Source organism: Syzygium oleosum, unplaced genomic scaffold (genome assembly GCF_021117445.2).
Source record: "Syzygium oleosum isolate NSW1041296 unplaced genomic scaffold, Sole_v2.1 Sole_v2.19, whole genome shotgun sequence".
NCBI lineage: Eukaryota > Viridiplantae > Streptophyta > Magnoliopsida > Myrtales > Myrtaceae > Syzygium > Syzygium oleosum.
The window spans coordinates 884,507-900,525 of NW_026607503.1; the positions used below are offsets into that span (position 1 = coordinate 884,507).

At 42.5% G+C, this 16,019-nt stretch overlaps 3 protein-coding genes across 3 annotated transcripts; 2 read left to right on the top strand and 1 right to left on the bottom strand.

The window, feature by feature from the left end:
• Positions 1-1,645: 1,645 nt before the first annotated feature.
• LOC115670188 (copper transporter 2-like) lies at positions 1,646-2,282 on the bottom strand. The gene is made up of 2 exons (XM_056320108.1): positions 2,034-2,282; positions 1,646-1,967 (listed from the first exon to the last, which is right to left on the bottom strand). Exons 1-2 carry the CDS (start codon positions 2,225-2,227, stop codon positions 1,724-1,726), a joined length of 438 nt encoding a protein of 145 aa, XP_056176083.1. The 5' UTR covers positions 2,228-2,282; the 3' UTR covers positions 1,646-1,723.
• A 5,601-nt stretch (positions 2,283-7,883) lies between these two features.
• Positions 7,884-8,698, top strand: LOC115670196 (copper transporter 1-like). Its single transcript, XM_030591403.2, has one exon. It carries the CDS (start codon positions 8,035-8,037, stop codon positions 8,488-8,490), a length of 456 nt encoding a protein of 151 aa, XP_030447263.1. The 5' UTR covers positions 7,884-8,034; the 3' UTR covers positions 8,491-8,698.
• A 2,032-nt stretch (positions 8,699-10,730) lies between these two features.
• On the top strand, positions 10,731-11,576 carry LOC115670189 (18.1 kDa class I heat shock protein). The gene has a single exon (XM_030591396.2). The coding sequence runs from the start codon at positions 10,852-10,854 to the stop codon at positions 11,338-11,340; it is 489 nt and encodes a 162-aa protein (XP_030447256.1). The 5' UTR covers positions 10,731-10,851; the 3' UTR covers positions 11,341-11,576.
• Positions 11,577-16,019: the final 4,443 nt, after the last annotated feature.

Sequence of the window (16,019 nt, forward strand, 5' to 3'; positions counted from 1 at the left end):
AAAAGTAGCTTCTTGATTCTGGAACAATTTTTCCGGAACTGATTCTTCTTGGTTTTCTTCCTTTTTTTTGTTTGTTGTTCTTCGGCCTCGCCACCAGCAAGCCACCGGCCATCAGCGACTGGCCACAAGCTAGGGCCAGTGAGGGCATCGCGGCCCTCGTCGGTGGCCGGCGAGGCCTTGCCCAGCCAAGGCGAGGCCGACCTCGCCGTCGCCACCCAGGTCCGTCGCCTGGGTGGCGATAGCGAGGTCGAGTCTCACCCAACCAAGGCGAGGCCGGTCTCGCCGTCGCCACCCAGGCAACGGACTTGGGTGGCGACGGCAAGGTCGACCTCGCCTTGGCTGGGCAAGGCTCGACCTCGCCTTGGCTGCGCGAGGCTGACCTCGCCGTCGCCTGGGTTGGTGACAGTGAGGTCGGCCTCGTCAGATCTGGGCAAGGTCGAGCCACGCCCAGCCAAGGCAAGGCCGGCGGCGAGGGCTGCGACACCCTCGCCGGCCCTGGCCTGTGGCCAGTCGCCGGCCCCGGCGGCCGGCCATGGCCAAGGAAGGGAGGGGAAAGAAAGAAAAAAAAAAGGGAAAAAAAAGAAAAAAAAAGAAAGAAATATTAAAAAAATTCAAAATATTATTAATAAAAAGAAATTTTTTGTGGTTACCAAACGCATTTCTATTCTTTTTCTATTCTAAGAACAGAAATTTCGGGCAATTACCAAATACCTTCAAATGCTTAGAAATTGTTTCTGGGCATAGAATAAAAAAGAATCATTTCTGTCCAGAATTTATTTCTGGGCACAGAATGGTTGCCATGCGTAGCCTAACTTACCAAATAGTGACTGATTTTATTCTTTGTTCCCACGAACGAAAAAAGAACAGAAATCCGTTTGGTAAATTTTTTGTTCCCGAGCACAAATTTGTTCCCAGAATCAGTTTTGGAACAGAATCAGAAATAGAAGAGATTTTTTTTTCTTCTTTCCTTGTTGGCTATAGTCGATTCTTCTTCTTTCCTGGCCTGTGGCCGGTGGCTGGCGAGAGCGAGGGCTGCCCTCGCAGCCTAGGCGAGGGTCGCCCTCGCGGGGGAGGGCAAGGGCTGCCGTTGAGGTTCGCGGCCTCGGCGAGGGCTGCCCTCACCGGATCTGGCGAGGGCTAGACCCTCGCCGCCGCCCTCGCCCAAGTCACGAGCCTCGACGGTGGCCATCGCCCTCCTCGGCGAGGGCTGGAAAAGGTCGGCGAGGGCGGCCCTTGCCCAGGCCGCGAGGGTCCAGCCCTCGCCCTTGCTGGCCCTGGCCTGTGGTCGGTCGCCTGCCAACCGGCCACGGCCGGCAACTCGACCACGGCCAAGAAGGAGAAGAAGCAAAAAAGAAAAGAAAAGAAAGAAATATTAAAAAAATTTAAAAAATTATTAATAAAAAGAAATTTTGTGCAGTTACCAAACACATTTATGTTCTTTTTCTTTTCCAGGAATGGAAATTTTCGGCCGTTACCAAATGCTTTTAAATGCTTAGAAATTATTTCCGGAAACAGAATAAAAAAAATCATTTCTTAGAAGAAATTATTTCCGGGAATAGAATAGTTACCAAACGCACCCCTTATTCTTCCCGAGGAAAACACAAAAACTATAAAATCAAAAAATTCAAGCCAAAATGAAAAAAAATAAAAAAAAATCACAAGCACAGAAACAGAAAACAGAAATATGGTACACAAGACAACTTGTTCCAACATCAAAGTTAATTCAACAGTTCATCGGGGGCAGATCCGTTGATACTTTTCCGGGAGGCGGTGTCTTCTTGAAAGCCCTACTTCCGAAGAAGAAGAAGCCCACACCATGCCCGAGAATGGCGACAATGAGCACGCCGATGTTGAACGACATCAAGGCCAACATCAGCAGATAAGCGAGCCCGATGCGCGTGGTGTGCATGAGGGTCTGCAGGACCGCGGCGAACATGCGGTGTGACTTCAAGCCATCTCTGATAAGCCTGCAGTGAGAGATCCACTCGATGAGGAATCCGAGCACAAAGATGAAGATCAAGGCCAGCACGTACATGCCGGTCCGTGTCCCGGGCCACCCGGTGAAGAGGATCTCGGAGTTTCTCCCCCAGAAGAATGTCATGTGGGTGTAACTCTTGTGCCCCATGTTGCCCATGCTCATCCCGTCCATCATCTCTCTCTCCCTCTCTGGGTTTTGGACTCTCTGTATACACAGTAATGCGTGGTGTGAGGTGTTGTGTTGGGGCATGCACTTGGCACAAGGCTCATTTATATATTGCACAGATGTGTCACGCGAAGGCAAACTATACATAGCGACAGGGCGTTGAGACCAATTGAAAAATGAGGTTTTGAGGGGTCGTACATTGGAGTAGAATGTGAATCATGTACTTACCCAAGCTAGCAACACGTACCGCTAGCGCTACAAAAATAAATCAGGTCAACTGGGTCAGGAGAGTCACATTCGTACACATGAAACGGATGATCCATTGATTAGCTTCACAAATTGCTTCATTTATGTCTTTATTTCAAATTATCAGATCCAGAATAATTAATATTATTCTCGCGCAGAGACGTGTTACCGCAAGGTAGCCATGCAAGTTAATACTGGGGATCTCAAGAGGTTTTGTAATTAGGACAGAGTGTAGAACGTTGACCAAGTTTCCCTCATGCTTCAAAGCTGATCGCTTTCTTAATATATATTTTTTGATTAAGCAAGTACTGGGTAATACCCATTGATTCGAATGCAGGTGGGAACTCCCGTCAATAGCCAATGATTCCGTGTCGAAAGCAATTTTAAACATCTTGATTAAAAAGCATTGACGAAATCTCGAAAGCCGTCGATACAAGCTTTTTCTCGGGTCGAGGCTAATCCAAAGTTCTACACTGCAAGCGCCGATTCCTCTGGTCTCAGACTCTTTGGCAGCAATGAACGCAGGGTCTAGATGATCATTCACCGGACCATCCATAGTCTCTAGATGGCTGATCACGATGACACATGAAAGTTCTTGTTCCTTCCGATCCAATTGCTTGAATTAGGGTTTCTTCCCCGGACAATGAGATTTCCCGGCCGTTTCATGTGGCTCTGGATTGACCTGAGAAGATACTAAAATGGGGCTGATTGCCATCCAAAACAGAGTCAAAGTCTTTGTGGTGACGATGGCATCTGGAACGTTCAGGCACTGATTGATGAGCGAGATTGACGTAGGAATTCTTAACTTCGGGTCGACCCCAGAATGGCATTAGCCAAGCTCATGTTATTAGATGCTCAAAACGCTTTTCTGAGATCATACCGTTTCCTGTGGACTGTGGAGCACGCACTACTTAATACGTGGAGCTTGATCGGGTCGGCGATGTGCATAAATAGGCGAGGATCATGCGTTTCGGTTTCTTCAACGGTTACGTCACTTGGGAAATGATGCATGAATCGTGGGAAAGTTACCCAATTAATCCTAAACTCATTATATTAATAACGATTCAGTTTTGCCAATTTAGTCTTAAATCTTTGTGCGAATTCCAATTTAACCCTTTCGGTCAACTTTCGCCAGAAATCGCTGATATTGCCAGCCTATCATCATTGGCCATCCTACGTGACAGATCGCCATGTGAGCGATTTTCGACGACAATCGATCGGAAGGATTATATTGGAATTTCACGCAAAGGTTTAAGACTAAATTGATAAAATTAAAAAGTTTAAAACTGAAATGGCATCCGTATAATATGTTTAGAATTGATTAGACAATTTCCCCATGAATCATTGTACACTTTGATTCCTTGTTAATTAGTCATGAAACCAGCTAATCAGAACCGATTGTCTTCGGTTCCTCTTGGAGTAAGTCAAACAATAATTAATAACATGTACTATACCACCATTCCCGATCTAGGAACGCAACCTCTAATTAATTATATACTGATTAGTGTTTGCATTTTCATTATCTTATGGACTCCTGTATGAACTCATGCCTGACGAGTGACGACGACCTAGTGTGAGATAAAGGGAATGAATCAAGATATACATCAAAATGGCTTAGGGGACTGTACTGAAAGGATACTATAATTTATATATTAAATAATAGTTACAAATACTGATTAAGAATAACCCAAATTTGATTAATGATGAATTTCCTTTGTAGGTGCGTTTTCTTCCACTCCTCATCAGACTTTTGACTGGTGTGCTTTCCTAAAAAACCTTTTATATCTAGGTAGCTGTTACATTTGCAAATCACAAGCCACTTCTCTTCCTCTTCCTCTCTCTATCGCACCGAGTCATGCTTCCACCTGCAGTCGCATTCATCACTCCGCTTCTCTCCGTATGTGTGTGGGCGCGTGCCCATATGGTTAAACATTAAGATGTGCACAAAATGAAAGCAGTGAAAATGAGAATGCTTCTTTGGACATGCAGCACACAGGAAAAGATGAGTATTTAGATTGAATTTACTCGAGAAAAAGTAATCGTCGATCCAATCGGGGATGAAGATGAGAGACGCTCATAGGAGATGATTTGATCGACTCGGAGGAAGACGTGAGCATGCTCTGCTGAGAAGATGTGAGCAAGGGATGAACACCCAAGCCATAACTAAAAAGGGCAAGAGCAAGTCTAGAAGAACGTGAAAGAAGACGACAAGAGAAGACATGTAAATTAAGAGATTATGGAGGATCTAACACAGGATCTGACACAATCCTGAGACATGATTTATATAACTTGGCAATCCATGTGTTATATCGCGTTGCACGTCATTTGCACAAAAAAATGACCAATTTTTTGTCATTTATGAACAGAATTGTCAATAATTTGAAGAATCGGCAATTTCATGGATCGACAGCTTGAAGAAAACAACAAAAAGTGGAATCGATAATCTTGAATGCAATTGTTAAAGAAGTAATTGTTAACGTGGTAGAATAAAACAACCATCAATGTAGCAGAGTCGAAAACACTATCATGGCAGTGACCATCATGGTAATTGAGACAAGCGTAACTCTAGATTTAACCGTTTGTAACCTCCATTTCTAATCTCTGTTTGTAACTTTCTTTTGTAACCTTCATTGATAATTGTCAATTATAGGCCTTAAATAGCTACATTGTACTCTTCGGATCCCCTCCCACATAAATCAAACAAATTTACCATCTCTCAATTATCTTTACTTTACTTTACTTTCATGCACTGTACTTTTATTTTTCAGACTTGCGTCATCAATTGAATTCCAGCATATTTCTTAGCTGTAGTTCCCAGATTCATATCGTCGATTAAATTCATATGTGTATCTTTATCCTAGATGCTGCATTGTTGATTAAATTCCGACGTATCATCTTTGCATGCTTGGGCTTTGCCGTTGATTAAATTCCAGCACTGTTTGTCTATGCTTGGTTCCGTTGTAGAATTTGTATTTTCTAGGCCTTGTTGAAGAATAAATTTCGGCACGATTTGTGTGTATACAATCTTATTCGTTTAACCTATTGATTTCTTTATCACTTGTGATATTTTCTGTCCGGAGTTGGTGCAAATCTTGTCTCCTTTAATTAAAAGATGAATAACGACTTTTAGTGAAAAATGTTTCGTTGCGAGAGAAATTCCAGCGAGACACAAGTACTCAATATTTTCCTACTTTTAAAATGATTTTTGAAACATTTAACAGCAAAAGATTAACCATCACTATTATTTCGTACTATTTTTTTTCGTTATATTTCTATGTTACATTTGTGTCGGAATACCAATTAGTTGTCAAAGATTGACGATTATGTGTAACGCAAATTGTTGAATATTTAGAAAAGGGATAGTGATGCTAATAGTTGATAAACTTTTGCCCAGTATATAATGTCATTTTTAGATATTTGATTCGTTCAATATAATCCTTAAACTATTCTTTTGGGTGGGTGATTTCCAAAATCATATCATCATGACAATCATTTGCTTTGAATTCATCGTAATAGAAGCAGCGAAGGACATTAACAAGGAAAGCGCACGAAATCTCAGCAATCCAAAGACGAGAAAAACTTACTAAAGAGTGAAGACTGAGAGTCGATGCAAGAGCCAAGAGGGATGTCTGAGAGTCGAGTCGCGGAAAGAGTGAAGAGCGAAAGAGCAAGGCGTGAGAGGTGAGAGGGAAAGTGTGAAGAATGTCAACGTCGAGCGACGGGTGAGGCAAGAAGGAAAAGGTGAGAGGCGAGAGGGAAGGGAAAGGCAAGCATAGGGGAAGGGAAAGGTAAGCGTGAGATTAGATTAAGGTTATATAATCAATTATATATATAGTTAGTCCGGTCCGATTTCCACCTGAGAATTGGACCGACCGAATACCAGTTCCAAAAATAGGAACCGAGAACCGGACCGACACCCCGAAATCCCTCATAACCTGCCGGTTCAGTCCAGTGCAGGCGATTTTCTATTCGGTCGGTCCGTCTTGCACACTCCTATCATTCGTTACTATTTGCAAGTTTCCACAACTGTACTATTATTTGGATTTTAGAATATCTTTTTCATTTCAATCCATTACCCAAATCAATGAAAAAACAAATGCTATCTTTATATTTCCTTTTTACCTTTTTGGTCTTCAAGAATATTACGATAATCGGGGAAAGAACACTAGAAGTGCCAAAAGTTGTGTACGGCGCTCACTTTGGTGCCAAAAGTTTCAAACGGATCACTTAAGTGCCAAAAGTTGTGAAAAACGATCACTTAAGTGCCACTTCGCTGGAAATCCGACGTGTCATTTTTTTATTAATTTTTCAAGCTGATGTGGCTCGCCGGAGGCTGATGTGGCATTTCTTTTCTTTTCTTTTCTTTTTTCCTTTTCTTTCTTTTTTCCTTGATTTTCTTTTTTTTTTCTTTTCTTTCTTCTTATTTCCGATGGCCGGCGTCCGGCCACCGGCCATGGCCGGCCTCGCCGGGCGTCGCCATCCTCCGGGCGAGGCCCGGCGAGGGCCGGCCTCGCTTGGAGGAAGGCGACGCCTCGGCGAGGCCGCCGTGGGCTTGGCGAGGGCTCGCCTCGCCAAATCCGGCGAGGGCTCGCCTCGCCAAATCCGGCGAGGCCGGCCCTCGCTGAGGCCACGACAGCCTCGCCGGGCCTCGCCCGGGAGGAAGGCAACGCCCGCCGAGGCCGCCGTGGCCTTGGCGAGGGCTCGCCTCGCCCGGAGGAAGGCGACGCCCGGCGAGGCCGGCCCTGGCCGGTGGCTGGCCTCCGGCCACCGGCCATGGTAGAAGAAGAAGAAGAAAGAAAAGAAAAAAGAAAAGAAAAGAAAGAAAAAAAATCAGAAAAAAATATTTAAAAAATTGAATTATACACGTGGAAATGCCTCATTAAAATTTAAATATAAAAGCCATGTATTAAATTTGGTCGGAATTTCTCGCCGTTGGCACTTAAGTGATCGTTTTTTCTTCGATTTGGCACTTAAGTGATCGCCGGCGTAAACTTTGGCACTTAAGTGATCCAAATGAAACTTTTGGCACCAAAGTGAGTGCCGTACACAACTTTTGACATTTCTAGTGTCCTTCCCCCTACGATAATCTATTTAACCTTATTTTAGCTTATGATCTCTATAGTAGTTGAAGAAGAACCTTATTTAGAGTTGCATCGGGATCAATTTATTTGTTCTTCTAAGTCTAAGCTTTTTTATAGGGATATCTATAACTAATAATAATTTATCCATAAATACTCATCATGCATATTCATCTAAATCTCGTTCCCAATTTTTCAGATAGATAAAATTTTCTTACTTTTATATCTCTTGTTTTCTTCAATTAATCTAGTTAAATTTGTGTGCTTTATTTTTTTATAAATGCACTTTATTTTCGGATTATTAACTGTAAAGCTCGAAAAGACAAAATTGTACGACTATTCCAGCTTGTAATATCTTGTTTCAGAATTTCATTTTTTTTTGCCGTTTTAGGCAGAAAAGGTACTGCACGCGAAATAATATCATTCAGTACAGTTCTTCCCTCTTCTGTACAATCACATCTCCCCAGAACCACAAAAAAAAACTCTCCTCGAAATGCAGAAAATCAGCCATCCCTATAGCTCGTAACCCTAATACGCGTCCCGTTTCTCACCGCTCGATCTCCGGCCATGGACGACGGCCACATGCCCGGCATGAACGGGACGGGGACGGGGACGGCGACGCCCCACCACCACAAGATGATGATGACGCACATGACCTTCTTCTGGGGCACGCAGGCCGAGATCCTCTTCTCCGGCTGGCCGGGCACCCGGGCCGGCATGTACGCCCTCGCCCTCGTCCTAGTCTTCGTCCTCTGCGTCCTCGTCGAGTGGCTCTCCCACTGCCACCTCCTCCACCGCGTAAAGCCCCGCGTCGCCGCCGGCGTCCTCCTGTCGCTGCTGCACGCGCTGCGCATGGGGCTCGCGTACCTGGCCATGCTGGCGCTCATGTCCTTCAACGGCGGCGTGTTCCTCGCGGCGGTCGCCGGGCACGCGGTAGGGTTCCTGGCGTTCGCGACGGCGGAGGAGGCGCACCGCCCGCACGGGGAGAAGGCCACCGCAGATCTACCCTTGATGAGCTGCTGATTCGTGACGGGAATGAGGTGGGTGGTATGGTATGAACATTCGTTTGGTATACACTGGTTGAAAATGATAGTTTTCTTTGCTCTTTCTTTTTTCTTTCTTTCGTTTTAAAGATGATGGAATGATATGATTTACATCGTTTTGATGAAGCTGGAGACAAATTGAAATAGAGGGCCATGAGCCCTTCTCTACTGCAGTTCTTGCTGTGTTATCTCATGTGTAGTTGCATGTCCTTCTATACATAGAGCTTTCTTTGTAGATTCAATATCATCGTAAGATTGTTATCGAGCGTGATCGTGGACTCCGTTTTGAATGCGAAACTAAACGAATTGGTATGATACTATTTGGAAAAAGATGAACTGATTTAAGATTAGAAATCGATTCGGACTCAATTTATCAATTTTGGATTATCTTCATTTGATCAACGTGTATTTGGCATATCAACCTTGAATGTGTTAAGGGTCGAAGGCATTATATAATAACAAAGTTGCATGATTGATTCAAGTTTCAATGGGAATCACAGTACTTGCGTTGCATCTCCAATACATAAGAATATAAATGGCTGGTTTCGTTTGTAAAAATAATTAGACCGAACCAATACATTATGTATATGTCAGTCCAATTAGATAGATTTAGAAACTCCTCTCCAAACCAAAGTGAAGTGATAATTTCGTATTCTCGATTCAATTTGGTCGTTTGATTCAAATTATACCCAGCTTCGCTCAATACACTCAATTGGTGCCATGGTAGGCTCAAACCGTTGGTAGAACATGTCTTCGACCACGTAGGCTCGTGCAAAAGAATATCTTTTGTTTAAGCTAATCATACTTTTAGTCTATCAATTAGCCATTGGCGAATGTTCAAGAGAATCAATTAGCCAGTAAAATAGATAGACTCGATCATTGGAATTTTGGCCGCCCATTCAATGAAAATTTCCCGGCAATGGTGAAGTTGCCTTAATTATTGTTAGCTATCTTTTTCAATTATTTGTTCCTCCGATTGCTTGAACAAAATAGGCATAAACTGATTTGATTCATCTTCAGTCCTTTCTAGAATTCCAAGCCTTGAAGATAGCGGTTAACCTTTTGATTGATTTCCAAATCAAATCAAAAGAAGTCCTAGGTCTTCTTATTTAAATGGTAGAAGCCCGTCACACGTCTTCCGCCGCTTTTGATATTAAAGAGGTCGTTCTGCCAACGATCCAATGAGTTTATCCACTGTACTTGCTGGAAACTGACTTCCGATCATTCATTTTCTAGTCCTTCTCACCTTTCTCTAGTCCTTCAAAGTTTTCGTGAAATCCTTTTTCTACACTAGATACCTCGGTGCTTAGTAAATTGTTCGCCCTTGATATAGGCAAAGCACTCATAGCCTTTAGACAATCTTGTTGGGACACCATATGCATATTGCCTAGTCCCATCTCTTACCCTGTCCTACTAATCAATACACACATTAGTAAGCTTTGATTATTTTGTTATCTTTAAAGCAAGATAATGGATTTTCCTTAGGCAGGTGAGAGATGTCCTGGGGCCTAATAATGAGGCTTTGTTTAAATTCTTACCCGATATAAATTCCCTTGCACTCTATTTACTTTGTTTACTTCGTATTTGTTGTTGCTTAATTATTTATCTTTATCGCTTGTGCACCCATGCGTGTCGTTTGTGAATCGTTGGCATTGAGATCGCGCGACGCGTTTCTTGTGGCCGTTTCTCGAGCATCCGCTACGCACCATCGTCGTCCTTCAAGAAGGGAAGGGACGGCTAAGAGGGAGAGAGAGAGAGAGAGAAAGGAGTAGGTGGGCCGGGCAGGTGGAGCTCTTTGAGAGAATGTGGCCCGTGTCGAACAAGTGGAGCCTAGCTTTGATGATGGGCTCGATTTGTAGGCCCGGCCGCCATGAAACGAATTTGAAAGCGCTCTTTTTCTTGCGGGTTTGCGTGGCTGCATGGCCATAGACGCAGTTATCCTAATAAAAGGCATGGGCTATGATGAAATTATTAGGTGAAAGTTCGAGATTGAAATAAAACACTTAGCACTAATAGCTTCTGATATTGTGTTATTCATTTTCCAAGCCGGTCAAACAATAGTTATCGGCCTGTCTCGAGACATCTCCAGACGACCAGAAGGTTCACGAGAGGATGGCCCAGTTTCGAAAGATATCTAGGCGAGACCAGATGTTTCTCCATCTTAACAGATACTTCCATCGTTCGATCCTTATCTCTTCTGCTCTCCTATAAAAACCAGGCACGTCCCACCTCTCTTCCCCACATCAAGAAAAGGAAAGCATTAGCAAGAGAGATCATCAGTCCGACAGTCAATCACCAAACGTCTTCGAATCATCTAACCGTAGCAGAAGAAGCAGGTGCAATGTCGCTCATCCCAAGTTGGTTCGGCGGCCGTCGCAGCAACGTCTTCGACCCTTTCTCTCTCGACCTCTGGGACCCCTTCAAGGACTTCCCTTTCCCTTCCTCATCCCTTTCCGCCTCTAATTTCCCTCAAACTCTCCGGGAAAACACCGCTTTCGTCAACTCGAGGATCGACTGGAAGGAGACCCCGGAAGCCCACGTGTTCAAGGCTGATCTGCCCGGGCTCAAGAAAGAGGAAGTGAAGGTCGAGATCGAGGACGATCGGGTGCTCCAGATAAGCGGCGAGAGGAACGTGGAGAAGGAGGACAAGAATGATACGTGGCACCGGGTGGAGAGGAGCAGCGGGAAGTTCATGAGGAGGTTCAGGTTGCCCGAGAATGCGAAGATGGATCAGGTCAAGGCCGCGATGGAGAACGGAGTGCTCACCGTCTCTGTTCCGAAGGTGGAGGAGAAGAAGCCTGAGGTCAAGGCCATTGAGATCTCTGGTTGAATTTAGCCTCTTGTGGTTGCAAAAACGATAGCTTTTGTTTCCGGTAATGTTCGGCGTCCAATGAATAAGTGTAACTCTGGGTTTCTTTCTTCCTTTAATGTGTCACATAAGAAACTGGAGGTGTTCATGTGACTCTGTAAACAAAGTGTCATCTCTGTTTGTGATGTTATATTGTAATTTTCTCGGGCCATGGTGTGGCAGTTGAGTATGAATAATCTTTCATGAGTTTTGCAGTATTTCATCTCTGGTTTGCCCGATCTGGGATAGATTGAGATGTTACAAATGGTGTGGAGCCGTATTTCATCTATTTACGGTTGTTGTCGAGGGTCTCAACTAATATGGTTTTGGCCAAATTTGAAGTTCTTGTTTGTTTGAAAGCTGCGGTCATCGGCTGATTAAGTTGAGAAATCAACAAATTTCCTTTCTCCATGAGGCTATCTGATCTGGCGCTCCTGAGCTCCAGTTCGTTCACATGGTTGTTGGCTATTTCATGCAATGTAGATTTCACACCACTAATGTCAGAAAATTACCATACTTTCAAACATACGCACATTCTATACTAAACTGAAGTGTTTAATTGATGGTCGTGAATTCAATCCTAACGACCATCAGCACTTCAGTGAAGGGAGATTGGAGGTTCCTGATAATCCATCACCCGTGACTTATTCCTAAATGCCTGACTAACCTAAGAACGAGAAGCCAGCAACATGTCCACGGTGATTAGAGCACCGATGTCGGGCACATGATGGCAAGCATCACCATGCAGGTCACTGCGATAGGAACAGCATACATAATTGTCCGCATGAGGCTAGATGAGACGATGTTGGTGCTATGTCTTACGAGCTTGGCGAGCGAGATCCACTCCACGAGCACTGAGAACCAGAACACGAAGGCCCAGGAGCTGGGAACGGGCCAACCGGAGAATATGATCTCCGTGCTCTTTCCCCAGGGAAATGCCATGTGGTTCTTCATCATCGGGACGGAATCATGAAGCCTTGACGGTCAGTTTATGGTGCTTTTTTTGTTCCCAAAATCATAGGGCGAAAGGAGAAAACATCAGGAAAAGAAGAATAGTACATGAAAAGGAGGTCCCCTCGGAAGCCATCACGATCAGTGTACTACTAGTTTTGCCATATTACCTTCCGCGATCTTACAAAAAGGAAAAGAGAAAGGAGAAACTGCATCAGCAGAAGTGGGCAAAAGTGTATGAACCAGAACCACACACAAGTCTCGGGACTCGAAAGTAGATGTGTTTAAAGAAATCGGAAATCTCCCGGACTGTCAGGAACCGGATCGGACTGGCCCAAAACCGGTGGTTCCCGTGGAGATCGGTCCGGTTTCCTATTCCAACTCAGTGGAATCGGTGAGTATCGGTCCAATTCCCAGTTCTAGGCGTGAAACCGCCCACTTGTCCACCCAAAAGTCAACGCTCATTAACTGAGTGCTCGTCACGTCTCATTCTCAACTCATTTGAGTTGTTTCTCTATCTCTTATTCATGATTTTGACTTTCAAGCTCAACACCTATCAATTCACGGCCGCACCTCCGATCATTCATCGCCTCCCTCTCTTGCTCTCGGTTACCTCAATTTGCGTGAAGTTTGGTGGGACCGTTTCTATGGACTCACCCGGAAATGAGACCGGATGCTCTCAGTTATCTCCATTTGTGTGAGGTTTGGTAGGATCGGTTCCATGGACCCACCCGGAAGGCAGTCTGGTTTCCGGATGGATCCATGAAACCAACGGGCGGTTCTCAGTTTTAATTTGTCAAAACTAGTCATTAGTGGGCAGTTCTCGGTTCCATTGTAGAAACCGCCTCATCGCCTCTCTCTCTTGCTCTCGGTTACCTCAATTTGCGTGAAGTTTGGAAGGACCGTTTCTATGGACTCACCCGAGAATCAGATCGGATGCTCTTAGTTACCTCCATTTACGTGAAGTTTGGTAGGATCGGTTCCATGGACCCACCCGAAAGGCAGACCGGTTCCCACGTGGATCCATGGAACCAACGGGCGATTCTCAATTTTAATTTTTCAAAACTAGTCATTAGTGGGCGGTTCTCGATTCCATTGTAGAAATCGCCTATTCAGATCATGTTTACCCCTACTCGAAAGGGCACTCAATGACAAGATTCTTAACTTCACGATGGAGTAATTGCGTTGAAAACATGATTTCTGCGTACATCTTCTCTGCACGTGGACTGTTTGTGTAGTACAAAGCTCAAGAAACTTTTTCAAAGAATGGGCAACTGCAGTAGTTATGGAAATTACAAAATGGGATTTTTATATTGTACTATAGAATCTTTTATTTTTATTTTTATTTTTATTTTATGACATCATGAGTGTGACTATGAAAATCAGTGTGGCATCTTAAAAAAATTAATAATTTTTATATATTATGGAATGTCATGATGTCATACATTATAAGAAAACACGTTTTACACTTGCTTATGCTAAAAACACCGTACGTCTTTATATGACATCGTAAAACACATAAAACAATTACATTTGCACTTAGTTACAACTAAACACTGTGACATTGTAAAAGATAAATTATTTTAACACACTTTGCATTTTAGTTTGACGGTCAAAATGTCGTAAATTAAAAATTCTGTGCTTTAGGACCTTTTGAACTTGAATACAATTGGATGCAGTAATCACTTGTACAATGTCATAAAGTGAAAAATCAGCAATCTACGATGTTCTATTCTTGTTTACAACTGAATCCTATATAGCCTTTTAAATATACCGTAGAACAATAGATTCATGTTTGACCAATTGCACTTGATTAACTATATAACATCGGTAAGATTTTTGACAAGCGTTAATACAATTGACTATTCTAAATGAGATGATGAGCAATCATACTCAAATGCGAAGTAACATGAAAATGGTGTATGTTTAACCTTTGTAAAATAATGTAATATAAGTTAGTGGCTCAAGAATTAAGTATATTTACTTTTTTTGCTTTTTGAGAAACCCCACTTAGCTTCTTCTTTTTGTCGAGTGAAAATTCATGTTGCCATTTTCAATAGAGAAATACTTATGGGACTATCCTTAATCTACTGGGCCTAATTCCCTAAAAAACCTCAACTTTATGTCAAGTCCCAAATCTACCTAAACCTTTTTTGATCTCAGAAAAAACACCAAACTTTAGATCCAGTTCCAAATTTGTCCCGAACTTTTTTTTGTCTTTGAAAAAATCCCAAACTTTAAGTTCAATCCTAAATCTGCCCCAAATTTTATTTTGTGTAAAAAAAGTCGCCAAAATTCAATTTAATTTTTAAAATATACCCCGTGATCCAGTCCCAACTTGACGTGGCACTTCCACATTGATAACAAATCCACATCAACAAAGTTCTAGGGCGATTTTTTAGACAAAGAAAAAGTTCAGAGCAAATTTGGACTAAACCTAAAACTTAGGATTTTTTTTTTAAATTAAAAAAAAATTTGGGGGTAGATTTGTTATCGTCCATAACTTTCATATCCTAGAATGGTTTTATTTTGGAAAATTTCAACAATTTTAATTGGGTTGGATTTATTATCGAAGTGGAAATGCGACGTCGGTCTATACCTATTGCCCCATTACTTTGTTGATGTAGATTTATTATTGACGTGGAAGTACTACGTCAAGTTGAGACTTGATCACAGGGGTATATTTTTGACAATAAATAGAAATTTGCCGATTTTTTTCACACAAAACAAAATTCAGAGCTAATTTGGGACTGAACTTAAAGTTTGAGGTTTTTTTTTTAGACAAAAAAGTTTGGGGCAGATTTGGGACTGAAGCTAAAGTTTGGGGTATTTTTTTTTGGATAAAAAAAAGTTCAGAATAGATTTGGGACTTAACCTAAAGTTTGGGGTATTTTAGGAAATTCACCTTAATTTACTGTGAGATTAATAGCTTGTTCTGAGAAAAAAAAATAATTAAAAATTATTGTAGGGTCTAAAGACTGTTATGTTAGCAAATCCCTTTTCAATATATATAGCAAAACTCATTTCCCTTTAAAATTGGATAATCAAGTTAATCGGTTTCGAGGAAAAATTGAATGGCAAAGATGGCTCGTGTCACTTTCCCTTCAATTAACTGATGGAGCCGTCACATTCTCAATTTCCTCGGAGAGAATGACTTCCTTAGTTTTAAATTTAAAAATACAAACGAATGACTTTGTCAAAGGGGAAAGAAAAAGACCATGGGGCAGTTGAACTGCATTTTTTAGATGGTAGATATTGATAAATGATGATATATATTATATATTTAAGAATTCATGTAAGAAGAAAATTAAATATCAAACACACATATAATGTTTAGATTTATGAACTTTCAACTTTTTCAAAGTTTGAAAAAGAAATTCACTAATCTTTCCGTGAATACTTTCATTCGATTTTTGGGAAAACGCCACCAAAAACCCAAAACTATGCCACTTGTGACAAATTTACCCTGAACTTTTTTTTCTGACACAAAAAACCTCAAACTATGCCACTTGTGACACATTTATCCCATAATACTTTTGCACAAGGGTATTTTGGTCTTTTTCTTTTTCTATTTTTTTTTCCTTTATTTTTTTCTTTCTTCTCTCTTCCCTCTGTCGGCCACGGTGGAGGGAAGCCGGCGAGGGCTACCCTCGGCTGGGTGGGTGAGGGTAGCCCTCGCCCAACGCCGGCAAGGGTAGCCCTCGCCTGAG